This window comes from Lagopus leucura, unplaced genomic scaffold (genome assembly GCF_019238085.1).
Source record: "Lagopus leucura isolate 7727_CA_CO unplaced genomic scaffold, USGS_WTPT01 Super-Scaffold_741, whole genome shotgun sequence".
Lineage (NCBI taxonomy): Eukaryota > Metazoa > Chordata > Aves > Galliformes > Phasianidae > Lagopus > Lagopus leucura.
This window is the reverse complement of record NW_024962256.1, coordinates 1,091,600-1,104,407: the sequence shown is the minus strand read 5'-3', so window position 1 is coordinate 1,104,407 and position 12,808 is coordinate 1,091,600. Positions and strand designations below refer to the sequence as shown.

Here is a 12,808-nt window from a genome sequence, read left to right as displayed (position 1 = left end):
CTCCATGGTGTGTGGTGCTAAACCAGATCAAAACAAATGCAACAGAAACAAGCATAATTCAGCTTTATGTTAACGGAAAGTGATCTCTTCCTGATTCAAAACTCTTTCCCAGTAGTCAGATAACCATGTGTTTGGAAGCTAATTGATTTTATGGTTTTGAAGCAGGCCAGAAAATCCCTTCTAATTACTAGCAATAAATGGGGCTCACAATACAGTATGTTCCCTTACAGGGAGCACCTCAGTGGCCCATCAAAGACTTTTCATTCTGTTTAGTTTGGCAGTGAAAAGTGAGCACCACCCTGAAATGCTTGAGAGCCTAATCACAGGTAGCACCTTGCTAGCAAGGAAGAGGAAGGAGCGTGTTGCTGTATAACAGAGATGACTTCTGGGACAGAAATCTTGTAGTTCTGATCTTTCATTCAAATGTGAGTCAGGAAATTTGCTGAGTAGCCTCAGTCCTCATCATGCATGGGCCTCAGAGGAACGATCAGAAGTTCTCAGGGTACACAAAGCACATATTTTATAATGTTTTTACAAAAACGCTTTTTTATTTCAATCAGAAACACGGCTTCATAAGCTTGACACATCTAGAAATCTTCCTGTTTTGAAGGAAACATTTTCTGAAAGCCTTTTCAGCTCAGGGCACACTCAGAGGATCAGAGAGAACAATGTGAAAATCACAGTCTTAAATCACCATTACAGGTGTATCAGAGAGAGGACTTGTGCCAGTTCTTGCATATTCCAAGTCTATGTATTCACCACTGGGATGCCATTTTCTAGTTTCTTCATAAAAAATATATATAATGCCATGATTTCAATTTGATAGATTTAAACTAAGGGGACACTCTTAGCCTTTCAATATTAGATGTTAGTATTAATTAGCAAACCTACTGCCATGAATGCACAAGCAGGAGCACATCTACAAACTCAGCGTGCAATACAGTTAGAATTCATGTGATTTTTGCAGGTCGTTATTTTTCATCATCCTCCCCAGACTTCGCCAACCTTTGTGCTTATGATAACAATTAACTTCCCTCTTTTCTGATAGTAGGAAAAATGCGCTTAGGAAGTGACACTGTAGTAGTGCTCAGCACGGTCACCTTATGCAGTTTAAGTAGTGCTAGACATTATCTACTGTGTGATTTGGTTTCCAGAGTTCAAACAGGACAAACAGAAACTCAGAAATATGACTTATTTCTTTTAAATTTCAGTTATGTAAGTACAAGAAGCAACTTAATCTAGCAACAATCAGTGCTGGTGCTTACTTCCCTACTGAGTCTGCAGTTATCCTCAGTGCGTGTCCAGTCCTCTTGGTCTGGATATGAGCTACGTGCACAACCTTGTGTATGTCCTAGCGTTTAATTTTGTTGCCTGTGACTAAATATATCCAAATTGGATTGTGTACAAACTCATCTGAGTGTTAGAACATGAGTGTTCTTTTCCCAGGGCCTTCTAAAAATCCTTTCTGGTCTGTGAAATAATCACTGATCAAAAGCGACCCTTTGAAACTTATTGGGGGAAAAAGACATGAAAAGCAGAAGTGTGAAGGGCTGGAGAAAAGAAGAAAAAAAGAAATTGCTTCCAGCAAGCCTTCCAATCACCTTCCCATGTGTTTCCAACCCTGCTAATGAGAATCTTGCTCCTGAGGTAGGAGGTGAGTTGCTGCAAGCTGTTGTTGAGCCTGGCAGACATTTTCTGCCAGGATTTTTTAGCCAAAGGGGATTTTAAATCTTCTGTCAAGATGGCAGACAGAAATCATTCTTTCTCAATAGCATTGAGTATTTTCTGAGTCAGATCTGTAAGATAACTGTCCGAAGCTTTGCTTTTGTCCTGTACGTACTTTGCATTGAATGTTCTTCCTGCGTTGCTTTTCGCAGTAATGCTGAAAAATTGCAGGCTTCCAAGTGGCAGCTGGTAGGACTATTTGAGTTGTTTGTTTGAAATACTAATTGCTTAGAATTTTGATCATAGGTACAGCTGGGGTGCAATTCACAAATCAACCTTGTTTTTTTGCGGCTGCCAGAAAGTTTTTTTGCATGCTGCCAGTTATTTGTAAATAGTTTGCTGTGTCTTTTGTCCATTATTTATATTGGCATAAAACACAGCTGGGTAATTTGGAATTGGTTTTGCCCTTTTCTGCTTGGCTGCCTGAAACATTTGGTATGCAAAGACAGCAAATTATGCATTTTCTGGTGCATATTTCTGGACTAGTCCTAAAATTGAGAAAGAGTTCACAGGTGAACTTGCAAGTAGGTAGCTTTTTAAAAGTTAAAGGAGAGGAAATTATCAGACTGTGCGCTCTCTTAAATAAAATACTTGGTGAATGGCTTCCTTTCTCATTGACTGAGCACTTTGGGCAGTGGCCTGATTGCAAGTAACTAGCAGCATCAGGCAAGAGACTCAGTTAAGCTCATAGCTGTGCTGTTGTACAGAATGTGTTGGAGGCAACTCTTATCCAGAAGACAAAGTGGAAGAGATTATTCATTACTCCATCACCAAGGAGAGGAGTCTTGTGAATGAAAGTTCTGTAGTTAAAACTCTCAGAAGAGCAGTGTGATCAGGTCCATCTGCTTCAGGGCTGTGTTCCCTGGCAGATGCTGTGGTTTGCTGGTCAGCTGTGGGAGCTCCCTAGTGGCCTCAGGTGAGGGAGAAGACAGAATGAGAGGCAGAGATAACAGCTTATCACGTTGCAGACATGTTGGTTAACATCCCAGCTTTGATGGCATCTGAGGTGATCTGATGTGGCTGGTCCTGACAGCCTGCTCCTGCTGTGCGGCCTGACCTGTACCAAGATGTAAAATGTGCCCAAGCATCAATACACTTAAAAGGCTGCCGAGAGGACAGGCAGACTTAAGGAGGTCACGGGTGTATTTTGTTTGGATCTGTCTCTCACCAAAACTTCTGTTGTAAGGAGCAGTCCCATATGCACAAGACAATGCCCATGTCCGTTCCCAGCTGTAAGTCTGTGCTGCTTGCAGGTAACTATGAGGCAGTTGTATTCAGAACACCAAGACAGAACCACAGCCCTGCTGTCTGTGTGTACAGGCCTGTCTCTGGGCAGAGGCAGACAGCTGCCTACAGCTGCCAAGCACTGCTCCCATCTGCATAGTGATAGTGAGAGCAACAAGACCAAGTCTTCAACCACCTCCTCCTGTTCTCTGTCCCCCACCAGAATAGTCTGGCCCTTCTCTGAATCAATACAGTTCAGTTTATCCTATACTGTTAAGATCAGTGTTTTTTAATGATCCATATGCATACGTAGTTTTATTATAATTATTATTATTTATTAGGTGCGTTGTAATAGACCTTAGAAGCTGTAACAAGCTTCCTGTTGTGTGGAGTGCTGTATAAATCAGAAGGAGAAAGGAAAGACAGTCCTTAGATCTATAGCTTTTATATTAATAAGTACAAACAACCAAGACTTCTCTCTATCACTGAACTCTCTTGAGACCTGTGAGATTGTGTTAGTGATGTGTTCTTTGCATCTTGACGTTACTCATCTCTCAGCACCTCAAAAGAAATGATCAGATCCCCACAAGGCTGTTATTCATGCCTGAGGTTGCTCATGATGAGTTTTTTAAGTGATGTGCAAACTGTGGGCTTGGGATGTTGAGTAAAGGAGTGACTCAGGGTGCTCTGGTTGGTTCTGTTGCTGCTTGGCCCTAGCATGCAAAAACCAGGGCACACGGGGAACTGCAGTTGCTACCTGTAAATAGGTGTTGTATCTTCCCTGTGTTTGCCATCTTTCTGTTGGCCTGCAGTATTCTAACCAGATTAATGGCTGATTCACTAGCAGTGTAATTTATGTGTTAATTGTCAGCAATTTATCCTGTGCTAAGCAGATCCCTCTGAAGTTAGATACCAAATAGTTATCAATTGGTTGTTTCTAAACCATAAACATACTTTAAGGTGCTAGAGTATGGCTGTGACAAGGTTTAATTTCTAGGTTCTTTATCTTTGGACTTGATTTGCAGAGGGAAAAGTGGTTCATATTTTGCCATAGCACAGTGTACTTCCAAGTGCAGCAAATGCACGGTGTAATCTCCCTTACCTTCCTACCCTGCCCATGGCTACCCATGGAACTTAAAGATCTTTCAGGTCCCTACCAACCCAGGTCACTCTATGATTCTATGATCCTCAGCCTTTTTCATGCCAGCATCAGCTGCTGCAGGCTTTTAGAGCATCTTCATAGGTCTTAAACCAGTTCTAAGCAAGGGCTTTATAATTAAGCAGTCATCTCCGAATTAGCTCACAAGGCTTTTTACTGCTGATGTCCTTAACAATTAGCTTCATTTTGCTATAGAAGCAATTTTGCCCAAAGGGTGGATCCTTGGATGTTATCTCTGCACTTTCCTTGCACCAGAAGTATCTGGAAAACTAAATGTTTCTGCTACTCACTGTCTAAGGGAATCTCTGTGAGTGTGAGAACTTCACATTGGATTTCAGGTCTGACTTTTCCAGCACCTCCCAGGAGCATGCAAGCTCCTAAAGGGTAAAAGAAAGCACCAGAGAATGTGGTGCTGTCTGTGATTTGATCTTTCTAGTTGCAAGATCAAAGCTCTGATAGAACAACTTAAGTCTGTGGGACTTGTAGTGCTGGGAACAGGGACAGCAGCAAATTCTGCCTGTGGGAGAACATTCCCAGGTACACCCAGCAGTGTGACTCCACATCTGCAGACTCCACCATCTACAGTCTAAAGCAGGATGGATGTGGAAACAGCAGAATGGTGATTGCCACCTCCAGGAGAGTGTCACCTTGCCTCCACAGCTCTGACCACCACTCCACAAACTGCCACTGTTACTGCAGAAGTGACAGTTGACCGCTTGGCCTGAAGAGAGCTCAGCTGCAGTTCATTGCAGTGAGCCAGGTAGATAAGCACTTGGCTTTCAGTGGCTCCAAATACCTGAGACAATCACTGACCAGCATAAGCTGAGGCAGCTCGTTACCTCTCTGAATTATGTCCTTGATGTTGATACTTGCCCATTAAGAATGTGAGAATACAAATCAGTGTGTTTCTTCAGGCAGATTTTACCAGCATCCTCCTCAACTTCATATTTTGTTGCACTTTCACTTCTAAATGCAGTGTCAGTATTCTCAAGGTATGGTTTATTTCTACTTTCCTTTTAAGACACCTGTATGTCATGCCTCCTCCTCCTTCTTTCTACAAAGAAGTTGGCAAAATAACTCATAAAGAGAAGCACCATTAATGCTTTGTTGCCAAGAAGCCTTAAACCAGTATCTTAGTCACCAATCGCGTTTCAGGAATTAAAATACTGTGAGTTGCTTATTTACCCAAAATTGCTACATTCTCTTTATACATGTATGAACAGAAGAAGTGAACTTTAGGACAAAGGTAAAGGAAAAAGAGAATTCCTCCAGTCCTGAGGGCGTTACGTGGAAAATTTGAGGTCCCGTCTTTTCCTCCAGTAAGGTCTATTTGCTGTTCCAGTGAGTCCATCTCATACTGATGGGTGTTAAAAACATAGCATAGCCCAGTGTATTCAGTCCTTTCCTTGAGCTGTCACTGTGAGCAGCCAAGGTATGTTTGAGGCACACAGCTGTGTGTTGTGCTGGGAGCAGATCTAAATGAGATGACAACCAAAGGGTTAAAAGAGAAGTTGGTAATAAGAGGGACAGTAATGCACCATTTTAAGAAGCAATGGAGGTCATAAAGCTAAAGCTATTTTTATATTTCGTGTCGAGTCATGAGCCATGAGCAGTTTGGTAAGGTCTTAGACTGAGCTCTACTCCTCTTAATGACTTAATTACCACATGCATCTTGTTTGGACATCTAAATATCCTTTGATTAGTGTTTAGAAGGCAGAGTCATGGATATTTCTTCCATGCAAAGAGGAAATTTTGCTTTATAAGCATACATCTGACTAAAGATAAATATGAAAACAAGTTCCGGAATTTAAGAGATGCATTGATGAATTCTGATGAAATTTTGGTCTCCATCAACAAAGAAGGGCCAACCCTTTGTGTAGTGCTGTATACCAACTGTGCCAAAAGTTCTATGATGAGAGGCAATTGCCTTAAGTTAACCAGGGGAGGTTCAGGTTGCCTATGAGGAAGAATGTCTTCCCAGAAAGAGTGGTGAGGTTTTGGAATAGGAAAGTGGTCGTCACCTCTCCTGGAGATTTTCATAGTTTAGTGGGCATGGTGGTGACATGCTGACGGTTGGACTAGGTGATCTTTGGAGGTCCTTTCCAGTCTTAGTAATTCTGTGAGCCTAAGTTCTCTTCTACTCATGGTACAAGTCCTGCAAAGTCTGTAGAGGAAGTGAAGCTATGGCAGATTCTGATTTTTATAACAAAATACCAAACGACACTATTTTGTTCAGGAGGAGGAGGAAAATTCTTCCTGCAAGGCATAGCTGAACTGTGAAAATGCTTGCTGCAAGACACTGGGTATGCTAAATTGTTGTACAGATTCCAAAACTAATTGGACAAATTAATGGAAAAAGTTCCATCAAGGAATGGTTGCAAAACTTCTGCCTTTGTCTCAAGAAGTCTCTAGAGAACGCTAGGCTCATATCTGCATGCATTTCTGTAATGACCCCTCTGGTTGCCCTCTTGCAAGTGGTAGATACAGAAGAAATGATATTGCTTGCTCAGTTTTGTGTATGTGGTTATGATATTTAATAATAATGCTGCCTCTTGAGCAGAGACTAAATATCTGTGGGGTCTGCAAGCCAGTTCAGGGTACTGATTCCAATGGTTTTCAGCCTATTTTTGCTAGCTGGGAATTTAATCCATTGTATGCAAGCAGCAAAATGTGATTATCTCACCATCAGCTTTGCAGCAATATCAGCAGGTGCTGCATAACCTTCTGTGAGAAAATGCCAAAACAGGTGTAATTCATGTGTTAAATGCTCAGATCTGTCTCAGAAAGCACGGTGATAATAGTTCATTTTCCCTGACTTAAGCCTTCCTAGCTTTGCCCTTCTGGGATCTACATAGTTAATCTACCTGAGCAAATAAGTAGGAGCGTTCATGCTTTCGGTGAAGTTTGACTCCTGGAGGCAGACTTTTTTTTTCCAGTGAGTGTCAGATAATTGGAAGGGTAGGGTGAGGCAGGAAACCACGACACGCCTTTGTCAGGACTTGTTTAGGAGCAGGGGAATAGAAAAGCGCAAGAAGGGTGAGAGTAAAACAGGTTAAATTAAGAAGAGCTGAACATTTTTGGACGATCATTCAGATTTCACACACCTTTGGAGGGACATGATAGTATAGGTGGCAGATTGTATAGGAAACGGGAAACGGTTGAGGAGAAAATCAGATTTTCAGTTCAGTAACCAAAGCATACAAGGTAAGTTACATTACTGAAAAATGAAACAAAACAGAATAAAAGGCGAAATAGTTATGTTACTCCTAACGGGGAATACAATGTAAAATTAAGGTCGTGGTAGAGCTGGGTCTGTCTGCATTTTGTATTTATCCGTGAATGTAGCTTTTAAATCTGATTATCAAGCTAAAGGGATTTATCTGCTGGTAGATAAAAAATGTGAAGTTGAGTTCAGTGTGCATTTTTAATACATTCTGTGAAACTACCATGCAAATAGATAAAGTTAACTGAATGTTCTCCATTCTGTAAGGGCAGCAGCATGGTGAAGTGTGAAACATCTATTGGCTATTTTTGAAACTGAGAGGATCTGAAATGTGATGGAGAAGTAATGTTTGCAGACTGAAGCTTCAAATGGTGGCTTCAGAATGTAAGATGAAGGAATAAGTCCTGAAAGCGCCAGGAGGTACTTCTGAGTCAGTCAGTTTTGCTGTGGACAGGCTTTGCTTTGTGTCATACAGCTGTATTTATTTATGAGCCATTTATTATGGACTTTGGGCCACCTTTTGTCACAGAAGGTTAGGAGGCCTTGTAAAGTGTTTTTGAAGCTTTGTCACAGTAAGTTAGAAGAGACCTGTTTTGTGTTTTTTTTTTCCCACTTTGTAGCTGGTTTTGCAGTTTGAACACAATGAAACAAGGTGAAAGATCTGTCTTCTTTTCCAGCCTTTGGACTGACTGACTGGCTGATTTGGTGCATGGCTTTGAGGCTGTGAGTTGTCCTACAGCATATCCAAGCTTTGCACATAGCTTGCTTTCTTGGTATTAGCATCGTTTGAGGGAACCTGCTGAATGAGCCATTTTGGAAGCTTCTCTAAAAAAGAAAAATCCTTCCTGACTCTGTTGCTTTTGGTTGAGTAACTGGAAGTGAAAGGAATAGCTTTTGAAGCAGAATGAGAAGGTCAAGTTCCTAGATGGTGATGTGAAAGAAAGATAAGGGGGCATTTTTTAACCAATCCTGTAAATTCCAGCACAGTGGCATTTGCTTTTAACGCTATCAATGACATTGATTGGAGTCTTCTACTGTTTCACATTATTTATGTTCAAAGGGTTCTTCTGACATTAAGTATAATGCATCCTAGCAGCTGCAGGTGCCTCTTTCTCCTGAAGGAGTATCTCACAGCATAAGCCATGTTAGTGGAGGGAGGAGAGAGCTGAAAGTTTGTGTTGTGAGAACGTAACAGCATTCGGACGTGAGAACTGGAGGGACATTGCGGAGGAATAAAAGGATCTGAAATGCACCTACTTCTGTTTTTATGTGATAGTCTTCATGGCTATAAAATAGCTTTTCCCCTTCCCTTTGAAAAATGCTTGTGATACATTTTATTGCCATTGCACGCAAGTAATACGTAGCTTATAAAACAATAAAAGAAGTTGGAGTGCTTCATCTCAGACTGCAGCGCTGATCTAATATGGAAAGCAGAGATTAAACATGCTTTGTAAAGCTGGGCTGCTCTCATCATCCTGCTTTTCGGTGCTGCAGAGAGGAAGAAGCCTGCACAGCTCTGGTCTGCAAGTACTCTGTTTTTATGAGGGCCACTAACACACTTCAGCCCCAGTTTATGTTAAACCAGCTTTAGGGTCGCCCTGCCTTAGGCACCTCCACTATTTGTGGGTGATCCCAGTTCATGAGCTCCTGTTTATCACTCTGAAATAACTGCTGGTGACTTCTCTGATTCAACAGTGCTATTCCTTTACCTCAGACATAGCCTACAGCTACACCTTTGTGAATCCAGGTAGGAGGAGCTGGTGAAGTGAGTCAGTCCTGGCAGATAATGGAAATCAAGCTTAGTCAGCCCTCTAAAACCTGGGTTGGCTTTTGCATTCACGTGGCAAAAACACATGCAAGATCAAAACGCGCTGTGTGCCAGGGCTGGGCTGAGCTGTGGGATGTGTGGATTCAAAGATGTTGTTTAATCTCTTCTCCTTATTTTTTTTTTTTTCTGATTGGTATCAGAGCAAGATATTCCTCTCTCTCAAGGGGAGGAAGATGCAGATGTGTTCACTCAGTGCTGGTATTGGCCTATGGTACAGCATCCATAACCAGCACAGCTTCCCAATAGCAAAAGGGAAATTCTGGGGCTACAGAGTGGTAGAGAAGCAGTTTCTGAATGTAAAGCTGTGTTCCTTGTCTAGATGTTGGCAAAGCCAGAATTGCTGAGATCTAGACAGCAACTTTCAGCATGTGCTTTTAGAGAATGAGCTTCAGATATGCTTCCACTGTTGATGTAGCAAGGAAAAGTAGCGGATACTGCCTTTTCTTGGAGTGTGTGACCAGGAGGCGTTCCAGTGCAGGAGACTGGAATCCTGCTTAAGGAGGAGCTCCCCTGACACGTGTAACTCTAGTCTTGTATATGACTTGGAATCAGCTCTGTGGAGAATCCCTTGGAAATCCCCAGTGTAGGCACATGCTGTAAGGGTTGGGTAGTGTCCTGCTGCCAGTGTTGTGTAAGGACTTGCATGTGGCCACCGTGTGCCAGGCTGCTTAGCTGCGCTGCGCTGCGGGGCTGAGGTGTTGAGGTTGAGGGCTGTGAGCCCTGTTGAGTGTTCTGTGTAAAGTTCAGCTGAGTCTGTGATGGGAGGCATGAACTACAGTGGCTTGCCTCATGGCATACCTTCTACATTCAGCTTCTTCCTCTCCAACTCTGGGAACATTAGGTGCTATTCAAAGGCAGATCTGAATCTGAACTTAGATATTCCTCCAGATTCTCTGTTGCTTCCTGCCTTGTGTCATTACCTATGTGTGAGCTATACAAACACATGGAGGAGGTGCAGAAGGGTAAGTGGAGTCATGAGGACCAAACCTGAGTGGTAGCTGAATTGGAGGGCACAGTTTTATGTTCTTCCTCAAGCTGGACTTTGGAAACTTGAAAGGACTTTTGCCCAAAATGTTTTAAACTCAGCCTGTGAAAACTACACTTAGTGTCGTTTTCTGTACAGTTGAGTTTTCAGTTTGAAGGAGTCATCAAATGCAGTGGAGAACTTTTACTTGTTATCACCTTCTACACAAATTAAAATCTCTGAAGCATTTGCAACTATGCAAAATGAAATATTGTCTTAGAATAGGGGTGAGCAACTGTATATTTCCTTCTGACAGGAGTATTTTCTCTTGAGCTTCTGTTATTTCTTTTCCACAGTCATTGTGATGTTTCTGCTTTGGCAGACAGTCATACCTCTGCTAGAGACATAATTATGACTTGAGAGGCATCCAAGCCATGATGAGTATAGGTGGCATTTGCAGCAGTGATTTCAGTACTGTGTAGACTGACCTGAGCTGGCTGAATTAGCTCAGATTCCACAGCTGCAGACATGGGTTTGTAAAGCAAGATAAAGCACTTCCTACCTTAAGTTCCTTGCTGATGAAAATAGCTGGTTTAAAGGTACCTCTCGTGGTGGGTGGCTTTGTTTGTTTTGTTTTTTGCTTCACTCAAGTCAGTTCTGTGGTTTTAGCATCAACGTATCTTGAGAATGGCCTGTAGTACTGTCAAAGTGCTGTGATATTTCTGCTTATGCTTTTCTTGTAGCACTGGCACAGCGTGTGTAGGTAACAGAAGCAGAACTCGTGAACTTGTCTGCATTTCTAATCCAATGTTGTTGATTTCTGTACAGAACAGGTGTGTAGGACTAATGTTTGAATCCTGTGGTTTTGTTAAAATTTTATAGAGATCCAACTAAAGACCATGGTGTAGTGCCACAAAGTCTGCATGTAAATCCAGGTCTAAACTTGTCCAGTTCTGGTTGAATTTGGTTGCCCTTAGCTCCCCTGTTGGCTTCACTACCCTTCCTGCCATTTCAGCCTTTATGCACTGTCTAGCTTCCAGTTTTGCAGGGACTTGTTGCTGTTCTGTTAGTAGTACTCAGGTGGTTCTAGAAAGATATTTCAAACTCTGCTGTAACTGAGTTTCAGGCAGTTCCTCTGCCGAAGAGAGAAAAATGATGGGACTTACAGGAATTTGTTGTCATCTTCTCTTCACAAAGCTCTGAGCACTGTCTTTATGGCTTCCATGCAGGTGGAAATGATATGGATTCTTTAACAAAGAAAACGAGGCAAGATGGATCAGAAGTTACAGAGAGACGTAAGGAGAACATTTTTTTTATTTTCATGTTACAAGACTGGATCACACTCCAAAAATACAGCAACCATATTGACACTTCTGTGAGGGACTGCATGCTGCCAGGGGTCCAGGACTAAATTCTGCATCTGTCCTTGATATTTCAACCCAAATCAAAAGAAGGAATAGAACAGGGCAAAAACAGGCATTTAGAGACTTATACGATGACCTGATTGTTTAACCAGAATTTATTGGCCTGTGATAATATCTTTAGCCAGTAGTGCAGACATTTGAATTCTGCTTCTGAAACAAATGCCATGCACAGTCTTCAAACTGTTTATTATATCTTTCTTGTCTTTGTGTAATAGTAGGGTAAAACAGGATTCTGCTGACATTGTGGGAATTAGCTAGTAGGAATCACAGAATTGTAGGGGTTGGAAGGGAGACTGGCTAGTGCTACGCCCTGCTAAAGCAGGTTCCATAGAAAGCTAGTAAGGAGTCTGACCTGGGCTTTACTTTTCCAGCAATTGCTGTGGTTCAGTAGTGCCCTGAAATAATATCACTTTCATGTCTTTCATGGCAGTGATACATTTAGTTACTGTAGCATGACAGAAGTCTGAAAGCACACAGCTTTCAGTGCCCAGGCAATATAGTCTCAAGGGAAGAGAGCTCTCTTTAAATGAGTTAATCTTATTTGAATAATTCATGCTCTTCCATGGAATGAAGTGGAACACTGATCTTGTCTGACTGGATGAAAGTGCAGTAACTTCTGAACTTTTCTTTCCTCAGTTATTACAGAGACAGTAACTACAAGACTGACATCTTTACCACCCAGTAAGTAATTGTGATCCACTGCATTACTTTTGCTTTGTGACTGCTGTCCCTCTGTGTTAATCGGCTTCATTACTTTCGTAAGTCCCTGGGTGTAGCAGGTGTCAGTGCAGAAATACTAACACTTAAGCTATTTTGAGAAATACTTCTCCCAAAATACTTTTTGGTGGAGAGAAGGAGCAGTAACAAAGCGCAGAGTCCACTAAGACTGGTAGACCTGGCTCTTCAAGAGTGGCACCCAGATAGAGTCTGTGGTAGTGACTGTCTCTTGAGATCAAAAGTGATGAGTCTCTGTCCTCCATCTTATCCAGCTTACAAACGCAAATAATCCCTTTGCATAGTATCAGATGTCACAGGTTATTTCTATGTCTGTGTAACAAATAGGGAACAATTGTCTGTTCTGCAGTAGGGTTGAAAAGGCATTGCACTGTCTCATTTATGATGAGAGTTAACAGGAGCATCTTCCAGCCCATGCTCAAATCAAAACTTGACTACAAACCTGCTGAGTATGCATCTGCTCTGCTGAGATACTTCTCTGCAGTTCTGATGCCTTTTCAGACATTAAGCTGTCCTTGGAACTGAG

At 42.0% G+C, this 12,808-nt stretch overlaps 1 protein-coding gene across 1 annotated transcript in view; it reads left to right on the top strand.

The window, feature by feature from the left end:
* Nucleotides 1-11,363: 11,363 nt before the first annotated feature.
* COL17A1 (collagen type XVII alpha 1 chain) overlaps nucleotides 11,364-12,808 on the top strand; it is a 35,056-nt gene continuing 33,611 nt past the window's right edge. The window contains exons 1-2 of the mRNA XM_042863824.1: nucleotides 11,364-11,418; nucleotides 12,184-12,228. Of these exons, the coding sequence (XP_042719758.1) occupies nucleotides 11,364-11,418; nucleotides 12,184-12,228 (100 nt within the window). The remainder of the gene's footprint in view (nucleotides 11,419-12,183; nucleotides 12,229-12,808) is intronic.